Here is a 22561-nt window from a genome sequence, read left to right on the forward strand (position 1 = left end):
CAATTTTACATTGTGAAGTGAGTTGTGGATTTGATTCTTCTGATTTCACACTCTTGACACTTTTCACACAAGAAATGAACGTGTTACTTTTGTTCGTAATAATATGATTTAATTTTCTTTTTAAGTTAGATTAAATAATAAATTAAGAAAAATGAACGTAAACTTTTGGATTTACTTGTGGATAAATACCTTTTTTTATTTTTTTTATTTTGGAGTTTGGCAAGCAGGAACCTAACCTGACAAAGATCGATTGTGAGAGAAAATATGTCTCAAACCATAAACTTATTCGACAAGAACCTTCTCTCAAGGCCTCACAGCAACATTGGATCAACAAACAACAATCATGAATCAAAATTTATCAATCCCACTTTGATTGATATGCCACCTTTGCCTGAGACCAAGCTTCTTCCTCAAATTAGGTGTGTGTCCACGCGCACGTGTCAATTAACTAACAATGAATTTAATTAGTTGATCGATAAATTGATATTGAAGAATTAATTGTAAAATTGTGTAGGAGTGAAGGAGAATTAATGTTATCATTGACAACAGAAGAAGTCAGACCATGCTTATCGGAGCAGCTTACAATATTTTACGATGGTGCTATTCGTGTCTATGATCATGTTCCTCTTGATAAGTTTTAATTCTTTCAGCCTTCAATTAGACAACATTCCTTAATTCATACTGCAATTTAGTACTTAATTGATTATTGGTATTAATAATTAATTACTTATTAATTGGTCAGTCTCAAGCTATTATGCTTCTGGCTGGCGAAAGCTTATCATCAAATGCTATAACTCCAAAAGCGTATACAATCACCAACCCTTCAATCCAGTTATGTAATTTAGAATTGTTAATACAGACATGAAAGTTTCTAATTAACGTATAGTGTTTACGAATTTACTCATTAATGTTGTTAATTGTGTGAGAAAGAAACAAATTAAATACTAATAATTGTGATAAGGAAATTAATAATAGGAAGTTTAATTAATTATTTTTTATTTCAAGAAGGCATTCCCTCCAATCTTTCCTTGAAAAGCGACGTCGTAATAGGTATCTTAATTTATTTCTCTATTCTATTATGAATTGCTATAGCTAGACTGAACAATCATAACATTGTGATATATTGCAGAAATATAGTGGGGAAGAAATCATCACCCTATGCTTGTGGTATGGTTCATAGTTCAAGCAACAATGGGAATATTGGGGAAGAAGAAGAAGAAGAAGATCAAGAAGGTGCATGCAAGAATGAAGAAGTTTCTCTTAAAGAGTGTGCTTGTAGATCTCCTTCAAATTGGAGTGTGCTTGTGGAAGTGCAAGGACGGATCTATGACCTAGAGGGGCTAAATTAAAAATAAAACATGAAGGGGTGGGGGAGGGGGAATCTATTTTAAAATTGTTTATAAGTAAAAATTTCAAAGAGCACATTTTTTCGTTGACCCCTTCAAATTACGTATTTACCATCCCGCCACATTTTTACATGTACTTAGAGAGCACGAGAGAAATATAAGGAGGAGAGAATCTTCTTGTATTTTGTGTGCCATGGAGTATATGGGAAAAAGGAGCTATTTTCCATGTTTTTAAGTGTCTTTGAAGGAGTTTAATTACAATGATTTTTTTATATCAGAAATTTAATTACAATGATTGGTTTGCATGGCATAGGGCCATGTAATGTTTTGTTTGTTTTCCCCCCTTTTTTTTTGGAATTTGTCAAAGTCGTGTTATCAATACTTTCAATGCATGTAGAAGATTAATGTTTTGCTAACTTTTAAATGTATAGGGATTTAACTAAATGGTATAAACTATTGGGGCAGGTTGAAAATTTTTAAACTACAAGAGGATCAATATAAAATTTATAGATTTCCCACTTTCAATAATTATATAATATACATTATTTACTTCGAATTGAGGAAAATTCATGCGAAAGTGATGTCAGTGAAATAGAAAATAGGGACTATATGTGTGAGATTCTTAAAGAGAAATAAATAACATTCAATGTGTGAAAACAAGGCGTCAAAAAAAGAATAATGTGATAAAGATACAGAAATATAAGTGGTATGATGACATGAATAAAATCATCAACGAGATAATTATGTGAGACAGACGGAAAAAACGTAAGAAATTGAGTTTGAACTTTTAATATATATGCTTTTCTCAGCAAAATAAATAAAAACTCAGTTTCCACATGAAACTAAAAATAACATAACTAAGCAACCATGATGATTAAGGAAGCCACTAAATATTCTCCAAAATTCGAAGTATGTACAAAATAAGAAATTCCAACATATACACGCATTGAAACTTTAATTAATAATACTCAAAAGGCAATACTTTCTCTAAACTCTTTAACCTTAAGCTTCCCCATAAGGGCAGAACATAGATCGAAAAATACTAATTCAGGACCCTCCAGTTTCTGCAGATCTAGCAAGTATTTCTCCTCATACACCCACAGACACATGTTAATTCAAATATTAGTTTAGTAATATGCTGAAAAATAACATATAATACGCATATATTTATATATAAAGATGGAATTTCAAAGTACATGCATTACCTGAATCTCAAACTTTGATTGAGAAACAGCAAGATAAGGAGTCCACTGCTTGCACTTAAGGTTGTAGGGTGATCCAATGTTCTTCCACAACACATTTAATTGTTTCATGGCATTCATAATCTCAGTCATTATTTCACAAGGATCACCAATGCACTTTGATAAGTTTAAAAGATGCAGCAACAAAAATTAAAACAATGAATTCATCAAAATTTCAAATCTTTTATATATAGGTAGAAAAAACCATGCTGAAAAAGTTTCTTTTCTTCATGTACCTGATGAAGAGTGTTTGAATCCAGAATCCTAATTAAGCAGTGAAATATTCAAGTTTCAAAGCAAATGAGCTTTGGACATAAAAGAGATCATCAGCAAGGAATTTGAATCCCTCTATTGCTAACCTTTTATTTTCATCTCTCTTTACATATGGAGAGGAACTTTGCTTGAGATAGAAGTGGGATCCACTTCTTGGTAATGGGTCCTCAAATGGGTCCCATTATATATTTGTTTCTACCTGTCTTTCTCATCTATGAAATTGAAAGGATGCGGAAATCCATTAAATTGAACAAAATGGAAAATAATGAAGAAAGCGAAGCTCATTTTGTTCAAGGTTGTAGGGAGAATCAATTAGCTGATTCGTGTTAGCTAGCTGATTAAACGCGCTTTGGAAAAGTCAGGTTTTTAAACGTGCTTTTGAGGAGGCCATCCAAACATGTCCTCTATTTAACCAGTTTTTCTAATCTTAGTCCAGTGACATCAAAATCTCTCACTTCATAATTAATGAGTCAATAGTTTCAACATATTTAGTTTGTTTGGACAGATTCTTACTATTTTAGACTTACCTGAGCCCAGCTGGGATGGGAGGAAATGAATAAATAATCAAACTAATATATGGCTCCTTTTGATTAAACAAAGGAAATTAACATTTCACATTACAAATTGCATTGCAGAATGTATATGATGTTGCATTAAGAATTTCATTACACAGAACAAAACGCTACGAACTGATAAATCTTGATATTTTGTTGATGAATCTGCACGAAGTCTTAGCTTCAGATTTCGCATTACCATTCAATATTAATTGCTTTCTGGTGGCAACAAAGTCACTGCAAGCATCCAGTCATGCAGAAAGCTTAGGGAACTTGAACACAGATTAAGTCAACCTCATCTCTTTAAACTCAGACGTCAGATATGCCCACCGGATTCTTGAAACTGATTGTCCACTAACAAATAGTACACAACAGTTGCCTGATGATAAAACAAAATGATTAGAAATTAAAGAGATAGATGCTCTGAGATTATATATCATTAGGTGCAGGATATTTTAGATGAAGAGACATAGAAATAGGATCCACCAAATTAACCTTTTGTCTTTATCTTTTTCCACATGGAGAGAAACTTTACTCGAGATAGAGGTGGGAATCACTTGTTATCGTATGAACCCCACTCTATTCGATTTCTATCTTTCTTCTCACTCAAGAAATTGAAAGGATATGCAAGTCCAACACATTCAACAAAGGAAGATAAAGAAGAAAGCGAACCTCATTTTGTTCGAGCCTGCTGAGAGAATCAACTAGTTGATTCCTATCAAACCCCATGCTAACTACTTGAAGAATTTCATCATCAATCTGTTTTTTTTTTTAAAACATAATATTTTTTTGTTTCAATATATGTGGATTATTTTCTATGGTTGGGAGAGAAAACAATGGAAAAAGAAGAAGAAGAAACCTTGCTGGCTAATTCCACCATATCTGGCGGCGGAGCAGCTAAACACGTTGGAAGATGAGCCTGAAACCAAGGGTGGCGGCGGATATCAGAAATGGTGATCCTCTTAATGGGATCAACCTCCAGCATCCTTACTATCAAATCTCTTGCTCCACTTGATATCCCCTTTGGAAGAGTATATATCCCACCCTACATTTTCATACATGCATGCATTATCAAAACCCAAGCAGTATAATGTTGAATGAAAAGATAGGTACACATAACAAGTAAGTTTCACTTGATCTTTTGCAGATTAATCAACACTAGTGAAATCATAAATCTGATGGATTTAGATAATGGAGATGAGTTCTCAACTCAAATACCTTTATGTTAACATAAAGCATTGCAAGGTTTGGCTCATAAAAAGGAAGACGCCCACATAGAAGACCATATAGAATTACTCCACAGCTCCACACATCTACTTCTGGTCCTGCATACTGATTTCCAGCTATAATCTGCGGATTGATCAATAAATGTAATTAATTCCAGTACTAATTATTATTATTATTATATATATATATATATCCGAATTAATTGCAAACTGACCTCTGGAGCAACATAGTTTGGGCTACCGCAACATGTTTGAAGGAAGTGACCTTCACGCATGACATTGCTCAATCCAAAATCAATAATCTTGAGATAGCCTATGGAGCTCAGAAGCAGATTCTCGGGCTTTAGGTCTCTGTGAACCACCATGTTCTTGTGACAGTATTCAATTCCAGATATTATCTGCTTCCAAAAAAACAATACAATAAGCTCACTTATACATAATCTTTAATGAGTGTCTGTGATAAGGATCATTGATTTAGATTCCTTTCATTAATTGGTCATATATAGCATATTGAAGTTATTAGTAGAGTTCAGATTCTCCTTTGACCTTTCTAGTAAGGTACTAAAAATGCCTTGTAGACAACTAGTCTTGAAATATTGAACCTGTGAGAAAGTACAAAAAATGCTAATTCTTCATGTTATTTAGTTTTATATCTGGAGATGACTACTTGGGAGAAATTAAAGATAAAAAGAGAATTCCAATTCTAGAATCTGAATCCAAGTTTATCAAAGACCAATTCATCCCGGATCAATGCTTAATCTATTATTATGAGATCCAAGACCTTTAATTATTGGATCCATTCATTAATATCTTTAATTAACAACAATGAGAATTAAATAGTAGTGAATTGAATTAAACTTGCTGGAAATACTGACGGGCTTCGTCTTCTTCCAGGCTTCCTTTATTTGATATGTATTCAAAAAGCTCGCCAAATTTAAGGTACTCCATGACAATATATATCTCTGATTCTGTTTCTATAACCTCATAGACTCTCACAATATGAGGGTGTACCAACATTTTTGCAACTCTGATCTCCCTTTCAACTGCAACACAATAGAGGAATCATCATTTATATGTATTTCTCTGACAGTGGTCAGATGAATTAAGTACGTATTGAAGGTAACTGATATTTAGTATTTAGCTAGAGACGAACCTTTTTCTTCCATGTTCATGATCTCGATCTTACTTCGTTTCAGAACCTTAATGGCAACTTCATGGCCTGTCAATATATGCTCTGCAATCTTCACCTTGCTGAATGATCCTTTCCCAATTGTTTTTCCCAACCTGTAATTCTCTAACACCTTCTTGTTCTTCAAAATGCTTCCACCAGCTTGCTGGCCTCTTGATTCTTCCATTTTGAAACCTATATAGAGGTATATATGCACATGGTTATAAACAAGAACAGTATCAAATTCTGACATGTTGAGACCCCAGGAGAACATGACTCTTGAAATTGAAACCCCAATCACAGAAATTCGAAAATGATGATGAGGCAGGACTTTGAGACTAGCCACGAAGACACCACAAAAGATGATCAGCACCTTGGTTTTGTCTATATTCTCACAAGAATTCGAATACGAGATTCGCGGTTAACAACAAAGTACTCTTCTCATAAGTCCTCGAGAGTTTTGAGGTTATTGGTTTCACCTCTTAACGAGTTGTTTATTTGTCGTAATGCCATTGATGGCTTGATATCATCTTGTGAAGAATTCATATTTTGTTTCGTTTTAGATCGGTTTAGGAGACATATCTCTATTGTGTGTGTGTTTGAGAACGAAGAAGAATTAAGTGAACTTCTTCGCCATAACAGTCAAATTTCGGGCACACACACAGCGTTTCATAATGCCTTCAAATTATCCTCTGAAAGAAAAATGGAGGCTCAAGTCTCATGTATAGAAAAGCAAGCTCTCCAGAAAGCTGATGACAACTGATGATTCAGGGTTCTTTCGAGATGACTGATTAAAAGAAACTGCATCATGACATTGAAATCTTAATCTGTGCCAACCTTGAGCGAAGCGGTAGCGAGGTAGATGAAGATGGTTGTCGGAGCTGCCAACGGAGATACGGTGGAATGCTGCTGCACGGCACGGCAGTTCGTCGTCGTCGTCACTGGGATTGTGGGTTTTACTAACTTGGACAAACTGGCATTTACAACGTTAGCATTGGGAAGCGAATTTGATGAAACTGAAGAACAAAACCAGAGTACAGTGCATGTTGCTCATGTTTACTGAGCCATGTTCTTATAGCAGTGAACAAAGCGTTATACTCAGAAGTGCCCGAAAATTACACTCAAGTACCCATAACTCATCACATTTTGTAAACTGTGTCCCTTCTGTTATTGACGTGAGAGCGTGTGATCATGCGTGAGATCTACCCCTATATTAACTTATAATGGTTAATTCACCAATATTAATTAAAATTGTTATTATCAAAAAAATATGTACCATGTTATAATTAATATCATGCATTAAAAGGAGTCATGAGTGATGACATTAAGTAATATATGCCATGATTAGTTTTTGCGTCATGAGACTTGTGTATTTAGTTGGCAAAAAAAAAAAAAAGACTTATGCATTTAAATTTTTATAGAAGTAATTATATCTTATTATGCTATTTTAGAATTTATCTTGTCATACAATCATATTTATATGACAGAAATTCTAAATTGAAATTATTCATTTATTATATATTCATTATCATCCGCAAGCCGTGTAATATTTATTTATCGTTGACTTTACTTTGATTTGGAAAAAAAAAACGTAAGTTTTCACTACGGCATCTAGCGATCTATATTTATATGTTCCTATACATATATATATTGATATATTAATTACAAGATGTGTATATAGCCAAATTTCATGTTCAAATTATTTATTTACTTTTTGTCCATCTTAAATCAACTAATTTTCCATCGATATACACATAATATGATTTATATGTTAAGACATTTAGCATTAAATTTAATTTGATCGAGTAATTTAGAAAAACTTTTTTGAAGAAAATAGTCAATCAAGTGCAATTCAAAATGAACCAAACAAAATCTTAAATGTGTTCTGAAAATGAAAAATATTTTTAAAGTGAGAAAAAACATTTCTTGTAACTCTCTCTTTATCCCTCTCACCTAAGTGCGTTAGATAGAATGAGAGTGGAACACTCCTCTCTTGTGTCTTGTCTTGAAAAATAATTGAAATTGAATTTTTATTTTGGTCTTATCTTGTTCTGTTAAAAATCATGATTGGATCAAGACGAGATCAATATGTCCCACAATCACAATAAAGTAGATAATGTGTAAGAAAGGCTAGGCTAATAATGTTTATTAAAATTTTAAATTATATAACTTATTAAGTTTAAAACTAAAACAACATAAGTATATAAATTATAATAATTTGAAGTCAATTATTGAATTACATCAATCATAGTTACAAGTGAACAACTTAAAATTAGGTATATATAAGACATAACATATTATGATAGCAATTACAAGTAATCTCTAGGTTATAAGAGTAATGACAATAGAGAAGTTAAACACAACATTAAATTATTGCTTTTCTTCTTTAGTTGATATATGTTAACCTAGTCTCAAAATAAAGCAAAAAATATAATATAAAAAAATTTATTAAATAGATAGATATAAAAATAAATTATATTAATATAATTAATATATTAAAAAAATGATATTATCCTATACATCTTACTCTGTTATTAAAATTATCAATATAAAAAACTTCTAGTTTTACCTAAAAATTACCTGTATTGAACTTATAATTAATATAAATATAAATTATATTAATACAATTAATACATTTAATATATATTTTTAAAATAAAAATAATAATACATATAATATTTGAGATGAGATGGAATGTTTTAAAAGTAATCTTGTGTCCCATTTTATCCCACAAAATCCTATACCAATTGTTTTTGAGTTTAAACAAAACCTGTTCTAATAAGATTGAAAATACAAGTTAAACACCCTTACTCAACGCTTTCTCCCTTTGTTTACAAGGTAAAATCGTGTGGGAGAGATGAAAAATGCATGAAAAGTGGGCCCTACATGAATGAGATTGTAGACCAAAATAAGTAAAATCTAAAATATGAAACCTGTCAAAGAAAAAATCACGCGATAAAGACACATAGAAACATATATTGTGGGACAGCATGATTTAAAAAGAGACAGAATTCACACGAATTGGTTACGTTGGGCCCCACCCCATGGTTTTTTGCCCTTTCACTACATAATATATATATATATATATATATATATATATATTTTAAAAAACTTCCTCTTGTTTCACTGAGCAGGACTTTCTAAAAAATATTTTTTATTCTTAATATAAAGCACATTATGGTATAGTTATTGATTTTTTAATTTTAATATTATTTAAATTTATTAACTATAAAAAATGTAATTTAAATTTTAAAAAATTCATTTAAATAGGAATATGATTAAAATTTTATTTTATTTTTAAACAAAGTTAATAACTTAATTATATCTCCTTGATTGAAGTATTTGAAAGTACTTTATATTAGGGATCAGAGGGAGTAGTTTACTTCTTTTCTTTAATTTGTTTGGACAAAATTTTTGTTCAAGATTTTCCTCAAATGAGAGATTGAAAATGAGTATTTTGTTTAATTTCTTTAGAAAGATTCAATACTAGTTATTATTATTTTTAAAGTATAGATAAGCTTTTCTTTTCATTATATTTTACTTCTGAAATTAATGAAAATGAACTTAATACATAAACGATTAATAAATAACTATATATTTAAGTTTTAACAACATACTATACTAGTAGTCTATTGCACTAAGGAATACTTTATTTTATTGGTTTTTTATTATGGAAAAAGAAATATACAATGTTATTATACCATATCACTCACAGTAGCTATATGTACACACACACAGCACACACACTCACACACAAAAGAAGTTTCATGAATGTAAAATGTGATAATTAAGGTTTTACTCGTATTTAATTTGGTAATGCCAATTTTTAAATATAATTTCATGCCATTAAAGAGTAACTTTTGTATATATTATCTTTAACTTAACAGAATGTAAATTAGGAAAAACTTACATACTTACTGATACATTCTTTATGTGTAAATAATCTCTTTCCTTTATTGTTGCAAAGAAAAGAAGAAGATAGGAGATCGAGGTAGTATATTGATTATATTCAGTCATTTTAACTAATATATATATCTCTGTGTATATTTAGATTTATACTTTGTGAAAAATACATATGCTAAACTGAAGCTATGATTGGCATGATTTATATTTGAATATTTTTAGTAGAAATTAGTTGGGCAAGTTGCGAAAAGATGATGGGATGATATAAATAAAAAATACTTTTAAACATGTAATTAATTAAAATGGCATGCATCTGATGATATATAATATTTGATATGTAAAATCCTAAAATCTGATGTGTCAAATAAAAATATATAAATACTTGTGTGGATATATGTGTATGCATATATATAACCTCTTAAACGATGACACTTAAATTTCTTGAGAAATTAATCTGATGAATGCCGGTTATAGGAATATCATGAAAAATAAAATAAAAAATATTTGAATACATATTTGCGTATCCATATATAAAAAATAATGAATCAAAATTCTTTAAAATTGGCTGTCTAAAGTTTCGTGAATTTAAAATAATATTAATCAATAATTAAATCAAGCTGCATAAAATTGTCGTGTAATAAAAAATTATAAAGTTTATAATTTTATGGCTTACCATGTTACGTTGAAATCACTCCATGACTCAACCAGAGCACCGTTCCTTAGTATTTATCCAAAAATTAATAATTTGGGAACAATCACAAATTAACTACCATGTAACTAATGCCCCAATGTAGTTTTTTGAAACTCAAGAACAGCTGTCAGCCAAGTTTGAAAAATAATTGGCATCCTATTAATTTTTGTTGGTATAATCAAACAATGGTTTAGGAAATTAATTAAAAGTCAGGTTTTTAAATTAACGTGCTTTTGAGAACGAAATTACATGTGTAATCCACCCAAACATATTGTTTTCTGCAAAACAATAAATATTAAGTATGTCAGAGAATGAGTCTCAAAGATAATAATAAGATTTTCAAGTTCCTCATCTCAATTCATCCGAATGTGAAAATACAAAAGAATTAGAATAAAAGATGTTTTGAATTAATAGGAAAGTAAAATATAAAGTTGCATTGTTTACAACTTAAAAATAAAAATAATTCTACCTAAATTGTGAATACAAGGTAAATAACTTGGAAATTTAAAAAAAAAAGGTCATGATGAATACTGATAATGACATTGATACTGATGATCCCCTCAATGGTTCGTTTGAATTCTTTTTATAAGCACTTGCGTGAGACCATTATGCTTGAAAGATCTAGAGCCCATGTGTAAAGCATTCGTGATCACTTAGCATGGTTTTGTGAGATTCATGACACCTCAACTAATGCTCTTGTGTCCACTCGACAGTCTTCTCTACTCAATCATTTTAAGTCTTCAAGGTCATGTTAGCTAAGTACGTGCGTGGCACACTTCCTTTTGATAATGGACTGAACCTTTTTTTTTATTTGGGCTTGTCGTTTCACTCTTCTTCCCCCTATTACCCTTTCGTTGGCACTTCATTTTAGACCCAAACACATATATTATATTTAACCATTTTTTTTAGATCTTATTATGAGTCTGCGGCAGCGGGTTTGTATTTAATTCATATATCTCCCCTTCACACCAAAACCTCTCACTTCATATTTAAAAAAAGAAAAGGAAATTAACATTTCACATTGCAAATTGCATTGCAAAAATATAACGTTGCGTATGAATTTCATTGCACAGAACAATGAAAACAGTATAATTAATTGAGATGTTCAGATTTTGCAATATGGAAAAAGAAGACTAAAGGTTACTTTATGGTGGCAAGGTCACCTCAAGCATATCTTCAAACTCATACCTCAGATAGCCACCACAAGTTTGGAGTTGATTATCCACCATCAAATGATATACTACAGTAGTTGCCTGATGACAAAACAATATATGATTATTCAAACAGCAATTTCAATTCCTTTTCTAATTTGCAAGGTTGGAGAAGAGATCAATATTCTAACATTATATATATATATATCTCCATCTTTTGGTTAGATGGACAGAAATAAAATTAAAAATTCGGTAGGCTCCACTTAACAAATAAGACCCACCACACCTTTTATCTTTACCTTTTCATGTACGTGGAGATAAACTTTATTCAAAATAGAAGTGGGACCCACTTATTTGTTTGGATCTTATGTGAGCTCCAGTTTATTTTGATTCCGATCTTTCTTCTTGATTACTTAAGAGATATAATTGAAATAATATAATGCAAATCTAAACATTGAACAAAGGGAAATAATGAAGAAAGCGAAGAACCTCATTTGTTTAAGCTTGTTGAGAGAATCGACTACCTGATTCTTGTCAAATCCCAAGCTAACTACTTGCTCAAGAATTTCATCATCAATCTTTTTCCAAAAAGAAAAAAGAAAAAGAAAAAGTTTAATTTCTTGAAGAATAGTTATGGATATGATTTTCTATGGGGTGGGAGAATTTAAAACAACAATGATGGAGGAGGAGGGTGAACCTTGTTGGCTAGTTCTGCCGTATCCGGCGGCGCCACCGCCAAGTAGCTTGGAAGATGAGGCAGAAACCAAGGCTGGTGGCGGATATCAGAAATGGTGATCCTCTTAATGGGATCAACTTCCAGCATTCTTGCTACCAAATCTCTTGCCCTACCTGATATCTCCTTCCGAAGAGTATTAGTATTTGTTCTATCTCATGTATATATATATATATATACACACACATGAGATAGAACAAATAATAAGAAGCAAATTTCATGAGAATGGAGAGAATATATCAAAAATCGAGAACTTGAATCCGAGTAACAAAGGCCAATTCATAATGCTTAAGCTATTAATTAATTAATTATTTATTTAAAATTTTGCCCCTGACATGATTATTTCTCATAAAAAAAAAAGGAAGGTGCACGTATACATGTCAACATCAAATTCAAACCCGATATCTCTTCGTAAAAAAAGAGGTGGCGCTATCACTTGAGCAACTTGAAACTGATGACATGTTTTGATGAAGACTGAAGAACTACTTTGATTGGAGCCATTAACATTAGCTAGTTTCTGTAACATTGATGAGAGCATTTATATATTTGTGTGTGAGTATATATATATATACACACACACACAACGGGGAGAGATATTAAATAGAAGTGAATTGAACCGTGCTGGAAATGGTGACGGGCTTCGTCTTCGTTGAGGCATCCTTGAGAGAGATGTAATGGAAGAGCTCTCCAGATTTGAGATACTCCATCACCATATTTATCTTTTTTGGTGTTTCTATCACCTCGTACACTCAACCTATGTGAGGATGCTCCAACTTTCTCGCTATCCTGATCTCTCTTTCCACTGCAACACAATACAAAAGTCATCAATTATTAATTTCTCTGATGATGACACAGTAATTAATTAGATGAAGAAGCTTATACATTTTGAAGATTAGAGACAAATAACCTTTTTCTTCACCATTTTCGTACTCTTAATCTTGCTTCGTTTCAGAACCTTAATGGCGACTTTATGGCCTGACAATACATGCTCTGCCATCTTCACCTTGCTGAACGATCCTTGCCCAATCTTTTTCCCCAACATATAATTCTCCAAATAATTCTTGTCCCTCAAACTGCATCCACCGACTCGACCTCTTGATCCTTCCATTTTTTAAACCTGCAAGAGGATTATATATACATATGCACTTATGGTTAAAGCAAGCTACTGATGAATACATTAAACCAGTCAAGGTGGCCGTCAGAGAGTTAATGATTAAAATCGTTGTAAACCAGACTTAGCCCAGTCATAAATAAATAAAGCATTTCATTTAACTAGACAATATATCAGTTCAAGCGTTCAACAGATGGGATGGATCTGGATTTCGATACTATGGGTTAAGTAAGAACAGTATCAATATCAAACATTTCTGTATTGTGTGTGAGAGTGCGCGCGTATTTATAAATGTGAACGAAGAATAAATAAGCGAACTTAATTCGCCAGTAAAGTATCAAATTAAATTCAGGCATTTCATGCATTCAGTTTCAGATTCTTCTGATCTGAAAGAGAATCGGAGGTTTTAAGCAAGCTCTCCTGAAATCTGACAACTGATGATTTATTGAGAAAGGAACAAAGCAGTGAGAGAGGTAGAAGAAGCTGACAACTCTGAGAAAGCACTGAGGGCATGTTGTCGCTATTGTTTGGAACCATGTTCTTGTAGGGTTTAGGTTTAGGGTTGCAATTCGGTTCTTGTAGCAGCGAACCGAGTGTTATACTCAGAAATGTGGGTAAATTACGCTTGAGTACCCATAGCTCATTACATTGCAAATTGTGTCCCTTCTAACGTAAAGACGTGTGATCATGCATGAGAGAGGCTACTAATGTAATGACCCCTATTATGTCCTAATTAATCTTCTAGTGATTTTTTCCTCTCTTTTTTTTCCCATTATAATATAAGATTAAAAAATGATAATAAAATTTTATTGAAATATATAAATGACAATTAGATATCTCGAAAAGCAATAATTTCTCTAAAATCCTTGGTTACCATTTTGACATTGATAATTTTAAGTTAAATAACTAAATTATCTCTTGTTTAAAATAAAAATAATGGGTTTGGTTCTATTTTCTCAATCACAACTTTTATTTAAGAAATTACAACTTTGTTATGTGAATAGCAAAAAATTGAATAAAAAAATTACAACTTTTCATGTAAAATTTCTTTTATGATTGATATACAAATTCTAAAAATAATCAATCTCAATTATAATTTTTATTTAAATAATTACAACTTTAATTCTGTGAATTGCAAAAATTAAACAAAAAATCACTACTTCTCACATAATTTTTTTTATTATTCAAGTTCAAGTCCTGAAAATAATAAGTTATAACTTTTATTTAAGCAATCACAACTTTCATTCTATGAATAGCAAGAATTTTACAAGATAGCATAACTTCTCACATGAACTAGTTAATCTTTTTTATTTTAAACAAGGGGTAATTTTGTTATTTAAACTAAAATAATTAATGGTAAAAAGGTATCTAGGAATTTCAAAAAAATTATGACATTTTAAAAGACTTGATTATCATTTATATATTGTGATGAGATTTTATTATTATCTTTCCTATAAAATTTAATGTAAAATAAAAGATAATTTTGACTTTTTTGCCCAACTAGATATTTTGATATTTTACATTTACAAATAATAAATTTTTTCAATTTTTTTAATGTTTTTTAAAATAAAAATACACTAGCAATTTCGTAACTTTATTTTTTAAAAAAAATTGTGCAAAAATACAAATTATTTCACTTTGAAATCAAAATGTTTCTATTTTATGCAGAATCTAATGATAAAAAAAATGAGAAAAGCAATTAAGAGATTCAGCATTATAAAAAGAATAAGAAAGTGCTATTAGAGACTCCATGCCAGCTATGTGATATCTACTCCTCTGCTGTAGAAAAATCTCTTCGCAATTTTTCCTATTTACGAAACTCTCCCCTATTAACTCATGATTTCATCATTAATGTTCTATTTATCTAAATAAAAAAAAATATCATGTCATGAGTTTGAGAGTCATGAAACCATGTCACTATTCTTGTTTTCCTCAATGTATTGCTTGTTCATAATAAATGTGTTCCTAAGATTACATGTACGACACATTATAGTTACTCTAATTATTAAAATGTAAAAATAAATAATTAACGTGCATGCACATATATAGAATATAGGGAGAATTTTAGTTAAGAATCATTATAGACATTTAATTTCAGGTGGGTCTAAATTTTTTTTGAAATTTTAGTTCAGTCTAAGAAATAAAAATCAACTATGAAAAGATTAAAATGTCCTTTACTTATTATATAAAATTACTAGTTGTTAATTTTCTTATTGCACTTATTAATTTATGAATATAAGTTGTAAATTACATGAGTTGATATATCAATAATTATATAAGCTATAATACGCATTGCCAAAATTACAAAAATGTAAAAATGCCACCGCCTTAACTTTCTACATCGTTTGCATTTCAATCGATGTAGAAAGTACTCCTTGAATTTCATCTTTTGTACTAGTGAAGACTTAACATTAGTTGTTAAATTATTAACTTTACTTGTTAATTTACTAATATCAGTTGTAAATTATTGACAAGTTTTGTAATTTACTAATATCAATTATAAATTATTAATAGATCTTGTAATTTACAATTGATGCTAATAAATTAATAAATAAAATTAGCAAACAAACAACTAATGTTATTCATTGCCTGATGTAATTTACAATATTTTGGACTCACCTGAAATTAAGTCTCTTCCGTTATTGTTAACTAAAATTCTCCCTATAATATATCCTATTGCATTGTGCAATCACATGCATACCAAAAAGAAAAATCTAAATTGAAAATTTTCATTTGTTACATGTTTATTGTTTTCTTTACTCCGTGCAATATCTATTTATTATTGACTTTGCTTTGATTTTAAAAACACATTATTAATTAAAAATAAAAAAGGTCGCACGCACTTGCATGAGGTAAAAGTTGTTAACAAATTGGAAATAAACAGTAAACATCACGAAAGATTAGTATTTTCCTCGATACACCCATACTGTGATTTACGTTAAGATATTATAGTATTATAGTTAATTTGATTGAGTAATTTATATCAAAATTTTGAAGAAAATGGTCAATATAAGTGCAATTATAAATAACACTAAATATTAAATGTATTTTAAAAAATAAAAATATGTTTATGTTTGAATTGAGCAACAAACTAAGTTAGCATTTCTTAGGAGTCTCTCTCTTAGCAGTTAACACACACACAGTCTCCCTTGATTTTAAAAGGAAAAGTCATGTGATATATATACATGAAAAGTGGGGCCCGGGGCCCACACAATTTCCCTTGATTTTTTTATTAAAAAATAGTAAGATCTGAAAAATATTATGATATATTTAATTATTTAATTTTATATAATATTTTATTTTAATCTCTTAATTTTATAAAAAAAATTTTAGTCTTGTAATTTTGATATTGTTAGTTTTATCTCAATAAATTTTTATATTAAATTTTTAAATATTGATAAAATATCTTCAAATATTGACATATTAAGTTTATTTTTTTTCAAAATAATAATGATTAAAACAAAAAATAATCATTTAAAACTAACAATATTGAGCTTAAAAGATTAAAAAGATACTTTATAAAATTAAATGATCAAATTAAAACCTTATATAAAGTTAAATGATTAAAAATATACATATAAAAAAGTAAGATTCAATGTGAAAAAACATAAAATCATCTGACAAGGGTTAATGAATATAATAAATTCTAAACTGTTACTCGAAAGGTACCTTAAACTCTAAATTTTTAAAATGTATAAAATAAATTTTAAATTTTTAAATTTATAATAAATTAAAAATTATCGTTATATTTTTTAGGGTTAAGGGTTAAAAATATATTCTTAAAATATATATAAAAAATTATAAATAATCTTTAATTTAACTATGAGAAATATTCTCAATTTTAAAATTTTTTGATTCATCACCGTGCAGTTTCATTTCATCTATCCGTTAATTTTCCGTGTTAGTAGGGCCCACATGTGATTTTTTAAATATTTTTATTATAAAATATTTAAAGTGGGTCCTACATTCATTTTTTTAAATATTTTTCCCTCCCTCTCTCCTCTCCCTCCCCTGCAACTCGCCCCTTCTTCTTTATCATTCTTCTCATCACTGCCACTCAACTTCGACGCCAAAACCATTGCCGACTTCCAGACCACATTCATCGTGCATGATCGCCACCGTGTTTGGAGCTAAGATTAGTGTCACTGCTGATGACATTTCCACCGACACCTACCTTCAATCTTCCCCCTCCTCCGCCGCATCATCGCCACCCACCTCCACTTTCTCTCTCTCCCCCCTCAATCTCTTGGCAATGAATGACCTCATCACCACACATGACTGAGCATTGGTGTAGGTGAAACTTCACCTACGTCCTCAATCTCATCTTGTTAACCAAAGTAAGATTTGATTTAAAAATGAAGACAGAGAGAGAGAGAGAGAGGGGGGGTGAATGAATGATGATGAAGGTCAAGAGTAGCGTCACAGTTTTGAGCTCGGGACTTGACTGATGAGAGTATCATGCTCTAACCAGCAAACCCTGCCCATGCCATGCACTCAATTCCTTCGTCTCATCCGTCGCTCGTCGCAGCACGCAAGCTTCCCGCCATCACTGCACCACGTGGGCGTCTTCTCTAGGTGCCTTATAACCCCTCCTGATGCCTCTTTGATTGTTTGGGTGCCTTAGATGCCACATCTTAATGTCGGTGCACTGTGCCTGTGCCTGCCAGGCATGTTTAGAGCTTGGAAAGAGAGAAGAGAAGGAGAGGGAGATGACGAGAGACCAAGTGGAGATGAGAGAGAGAGAGAGGAGTGAGGCGAGGAAAAATATAATAAAAAAATATAAAGTGGGTCCCACTAACGGGTGATTAACACCAAGGGTGCAGTGAGGGACAATTAACACCAAGGGTATATCGGAATCAAAATTCTGCGAGAAATAAAATTGATTTATAATTAAATTAAGATTTAATTGTGATCTTTTGTGTATACTTTAAAGATATTTTTACTTTTAATCCTATTTTTCAAATTCCATTACTGTTCACCATTACTATTTATTATGAGCCTCAGTTAATTAACATCATAGATCCTAAATTATTACGTGAGTAGCGTCCTGGATTCTAAATTTTAAAATTTGAAACAAATTGCCTCCATCGTTTATTCTAATTTAGTCTTATTTTAAATAATATTTTTTATTTAATGGTGAAAACTTGGAATCTCATTAAAAAAGAAGTTTACTTTGGGTTTTAAATTTTTTGATGAAATCATTGACTTTCGCATTTATCGTCTATAAAATCTTATGATATTTAAACTTCTTTTCAAATGAGATCCCATATTTTTACCACTAAATAAATAAGCATTATTTAAAATAAGGTTAAATTAGAGTTATAGACTATACGAAAGCATGAGATACTAATTGTTTGGAAAACATTACAAAAAATGGAAAAAAATATCATTTTACAAAATTATGAATTGTTCGCCATGGCCAACAATACATTCGTTGTGGTGAATCATGCTGAGATTAATTTAATCTATATAATAATCAATATTCTATATATAAACGGTAGGAGTAATTTGCTCGAAATTTTAAAATTTTGAGTTCAAGACGCTATTTGCCTAATAGTTTAAGATCTATGGTGTTAACTAACGAAAGCTACGGTAAACAATAATAGCATTAAAAAAAAGATAACAGTAAAATTTAATTCATTATAAATTTAAAAATTTAAAATTTATTTTACACATTTTAACAGTTTAAAATTTATAATATTTTTTAAATAAAAATTTAAGATCTATTTTATTCATTAACCTTATGACAAAGACACACAAATTTATATGTTGTTGGGATGACACGATTCGAATTTTTAAAAGAAAATCACCTGAAACAGAGATAAAAACAACAAAGAATAATTCACACGAATTTGTTACATTGGGGCCCACCCCTTGTGTTTTTTTCCCCATTTCGATAGTTATTAAAGAAAGTATATGTCTCTAAAGAAATATTTTACTTATTTTCTTTAATTAGTTTGGATGGATTTTTGGGTCAAGATTGTTTTTTAAATTTTGTCCAAGATTGTCCTCAAATGAGAGATTTGATGAGTGTTTCATTCTTTAGACAAAGTTAAAAGGTTTTCATTTTTTTAGTCATATTGTTCATCTATAGAAGTTATGAAATCTAATAGAAATTAACAAAAGTAATAAACAGTTTATTCAGATTTTTTTATGGTAATACTTTTTTGAGATTTTAATTCAGGTAAAAAATTTAGAAAGATTCACTAGTTATTATTGAATTGAAAATGCAAATGTTTTGTGAGTATGGATAGGCTTTTCTTTTCCATGATATTTTACTTTTTAAATTAATGAAGATGAACTTCAAAATATTGTCTTTTAGTAGTTTCTGTTAGCAAAAATACACTTTTATCATTTAAATTCGTACAAGATTTTATTTTTATCATTTAATTTAATAAAATATCTTTTCAATTATTTCACCATAATAATTTTAGTTTCATTAACAAAAAAATCCAGACATTGAATTTTTAGCAATAAAAGAAATAGGAAGGATGGCATTTAGGCCTAAAAATTTGAATTAATAATAGTTAGATCTTCAATTAAATTTTTTTAAAAAATAAGTTATAAATCTCAATTTAAATAGTTACAAATAAAAATTTATGTTGCAATTTAAAAATCACATCTAATGCTTAAATATGTATTTGTAATTATTTAAATTGATATTTTTAACTTATTTTTTAAAAAAATTTATTGAAGACCTAACTATCATTCATAAAAAAAATTCTCATATATTAACAATTAAGATAACTTTTTTAAAAAATAATTGAGACAAAAAATTATCATTTATTGAGATTAAAAATATTAGTGTTAGAGAATTGAAAGAATATTTTAAAAAATTAGCAGGAGATCAAACTAAAACTACATAAAATTAGATCACGAAATGTGCATTTTTGCAGTTTTTATGTTGTAGCAATGTTTGAAACCATCACTAGTGTCGTTTTCAATGATCCAAGTATATTATGTCAAGGCTGGTGTTGCAAATAGTGGTAGTATAGATATAGATTTAATTTAATCATATTAAATTTACTTATTAGAAAAGATCTTTTTAATTTTATATATATATATATATATATATATATATTCCAAGTTAACCAAACATAAATAATAAAGGTTAAGATATAAAGAAAATTTCATCATTTCATTTCACGGGAAAAAATATATCATTTCCATATGATATAACTTAAAGCCGACAGGATTGAATCTACGAACTATTATTAATGGGAAAGGAGTCTCTTCACTTTTGTCCCTCCACTTCCCCAATCCTTACCATTCAAATTATTTTATTAATTAAATAATTTTTTTAAATGATAAAATTAATAAATGGTGGGGATTGAGAAAAGGGAGGGAAATAGAGAGAAAAAAATTGGAGAGACTCCTCTCCCATTATCAATGAAAGTGACACTAATTTTAAATAAAAATTAACAAGTATTATGTTGACATATGAAGAAGGCTCCCCATATGGAAACTTCTAAAGAAAGGAGGCAATAAGTTACCAAACTGATACATAGAATCATTTGATAGACTCATAGATTTTTAATTAACAAAATTGTACTTAATACATACATAAATGATATCACAATCATATATATATATATATATATATATAAAGGTTTATGATTATGCACTAAAAAGTTATATTTTAACATATTAAAGTTACACTAGTTCTTAATTTGTCAAATTGAATTTTTGATGATTTCATTTTATTCGTTAAAAGAATAATTTTTCACTGTTCGTTTATTGTGGTCCTTGTATTATTTAAGGATAAAACTACTTTTAGTCCTTTATGTATGAGTTCTGATCCCTTGCGTTTAATTTTTATTATTTCAGTCTTTAATGTTTACATTAGTCATCAAGTTAGTCCTTGAAATTTAATAAAACAAATGAGCCCTCAAAATAAGTTGACATGTAAATTAAGTTGTTGATATAAAATGTACATACGGATAAATTAATACATATAATAAGCCAAATTTTCAATTACTAATTATTGCTTATGTGTATTGATTTTTTATTTCCCATTTTTTAAATTGTAAGTTACACTTTATAATTTTCAATTAGGGCAATTTAAATCGTTTCAGAGAGGGAGAATGAATGATTTTGTATTATTCTAATGAAGAACACTTGCGCTCGACGACACTTTATTTGGGATTAATAAAAATAGCTGCAAATTAAGGCGCGTGCGATGGTGAACACTATACTGGCAAAGCGAGACGACAATGAGATATTTTCATGCAAATGCTCTTCTTCCTTCTTTTTCTTCGTGCCCTAGCAAACCTTGATGGAGTGTTTGGTTTTGTAATTTTTAAAATACTAAATATGTTGCTTTTTTTTTTTTCTATCCAAATCAGCATTCCTTTTTATCACAAATATTAATCTATAAAGCTGATGCATCATCATGTCATTAGCCATATTAGTTAAATTTAACGGTGTTAATTTCCCATAAAACATTAATGACATTTTAGATAAGTATATAAACTGTTAAGGGCTGAAATGATAAAAATTAAGCTTGAACAACCACATTAATAACTCACCTAGACGTATAAGATTGAAAGTTGCATTATCTCTATTATTTATTTATTTATAGTTGTCTTTGTTTTTTTTTTATATGACTATTTGATTGAATTAAATTCGAGCACTGTGAAAGTCAATTGGACTTAAAAACAGCCATAACTAATTCTTATTATTGCCTCTATTTTAGTTCAAGCTAGAAGAAGTTCCCTTTTGCACTGCAGGGTATTTCCTACGTTCTTATATATAAGATATTTTTAATTAAATCACGTAAACTAATAAAAATTTATTATCTAATTAAAAGTAGAGTAATATTTCAATTTTATCCTTAATTATTGTAAATAAAAAATGAATCTATTTTTTTAAAGTAAATTAATCAGAGTACTCATCTTTTCTCTTTCTAATTTAATAAGAGTATAATGATTCATTTATTTAAAAATATGCTAACAACTCCTTATATTTAAAAAAAAAATTTAAAAGATTCCTTCTATATAGAGACAAAGAAAGTAGGTAAGAAGCACTTGCAGCCCCTGCGTTTAGAAAATGTCACTTTGATAAATACAGTTAATGAAATAAGTAGTAAAAAAGAAGGGAGATTAACAGTTAGGTGCCAAAATTTCAGTTTAATAATAGTTAGGACCTAGAAAAATTCATTGAAA

At 29.6% G+C, this 22561-nt stretch overlaps 2 protein-coding genes across 3 annotated transcripts; both read right to left on the minus strand.

The window, feature by feature from the left end:
* Positions 1-3665: 3665 nt before the first annotated feature.
* LOC129287091 (SNF1-related protein kinase catalytic subunit alpha KIN10-like) lies at positions 3666-5995 on the minus strand. Its single transcript, XM_054923244.1, has 7 exons — positions 5794-5995; positions 5499-5683; positions 4856-5038; positions 4633-4764; positions 4274-4459; positions 4087-4173; positions 3666-3793 (listed from the first exon to the last, which is right to left on the minus strand). The coding sequence occupies exons 1-7, from the start codon at positions 5993-5995 to the stop codon at positions 3731-3733; spliced, it is 1038 nt and encodes a 345-aa protein (XP_054779219.1). The 3' UTR covers positions 3666-3730.
* A 5472-nt stretch (positions 5996-11467) lies between these two features.
* LOC129285241 (SNF1-related protein kinase catalytic subunit alpha KIN10-like) lies at positions 11468-12501 on the minus strand. 2 transcript variants are annotated; one of them, XM_054920832.1, is made up of 3 exons: positions 12251-12501; positions 12078-12131; positions 11468-11655 (listed from the first exon to the last, which is right to left on the minus strand). In XM_054920832.1, exons 1-3 carry the CDS (start codon positions 12374-12376, stop codon positions 11548-11550), a joined length of 288 nt encoding a protein of 95 aa, XP_054776807.1. In that variant the 5' UTR covers positions 12377-12501; the 3' UTR covers positions 11468-11547. The 2 variants fall into 2 exon arrangements, with proteins under 2 accessions (XP_054776807.1, XP_054776808.1); XM_054920833.1 differs by lacking the exon at positions 12078-12131.
* Positions 12502-22561: the final 10060 nt, after the last annotated feature.

The sequence above is a fragment of the Prosopis cineraria genome, unplaced genomic scaffold (genome assembly GCF_029017545.1).
Source record: "Prosopis cineraria cultivar Desert tree isolate PC_DT_omini unplaced genomic scaffold, ASM2901754v1 PC11, whole genome shotgun sequence".
Classification (NCBI taxonomy): Eukaryota; Viridiplantae; Streptophyta; class Magnoliopsida; order Fabales; family Fabaceae; genus Prosopis; species Prosopis cineraria.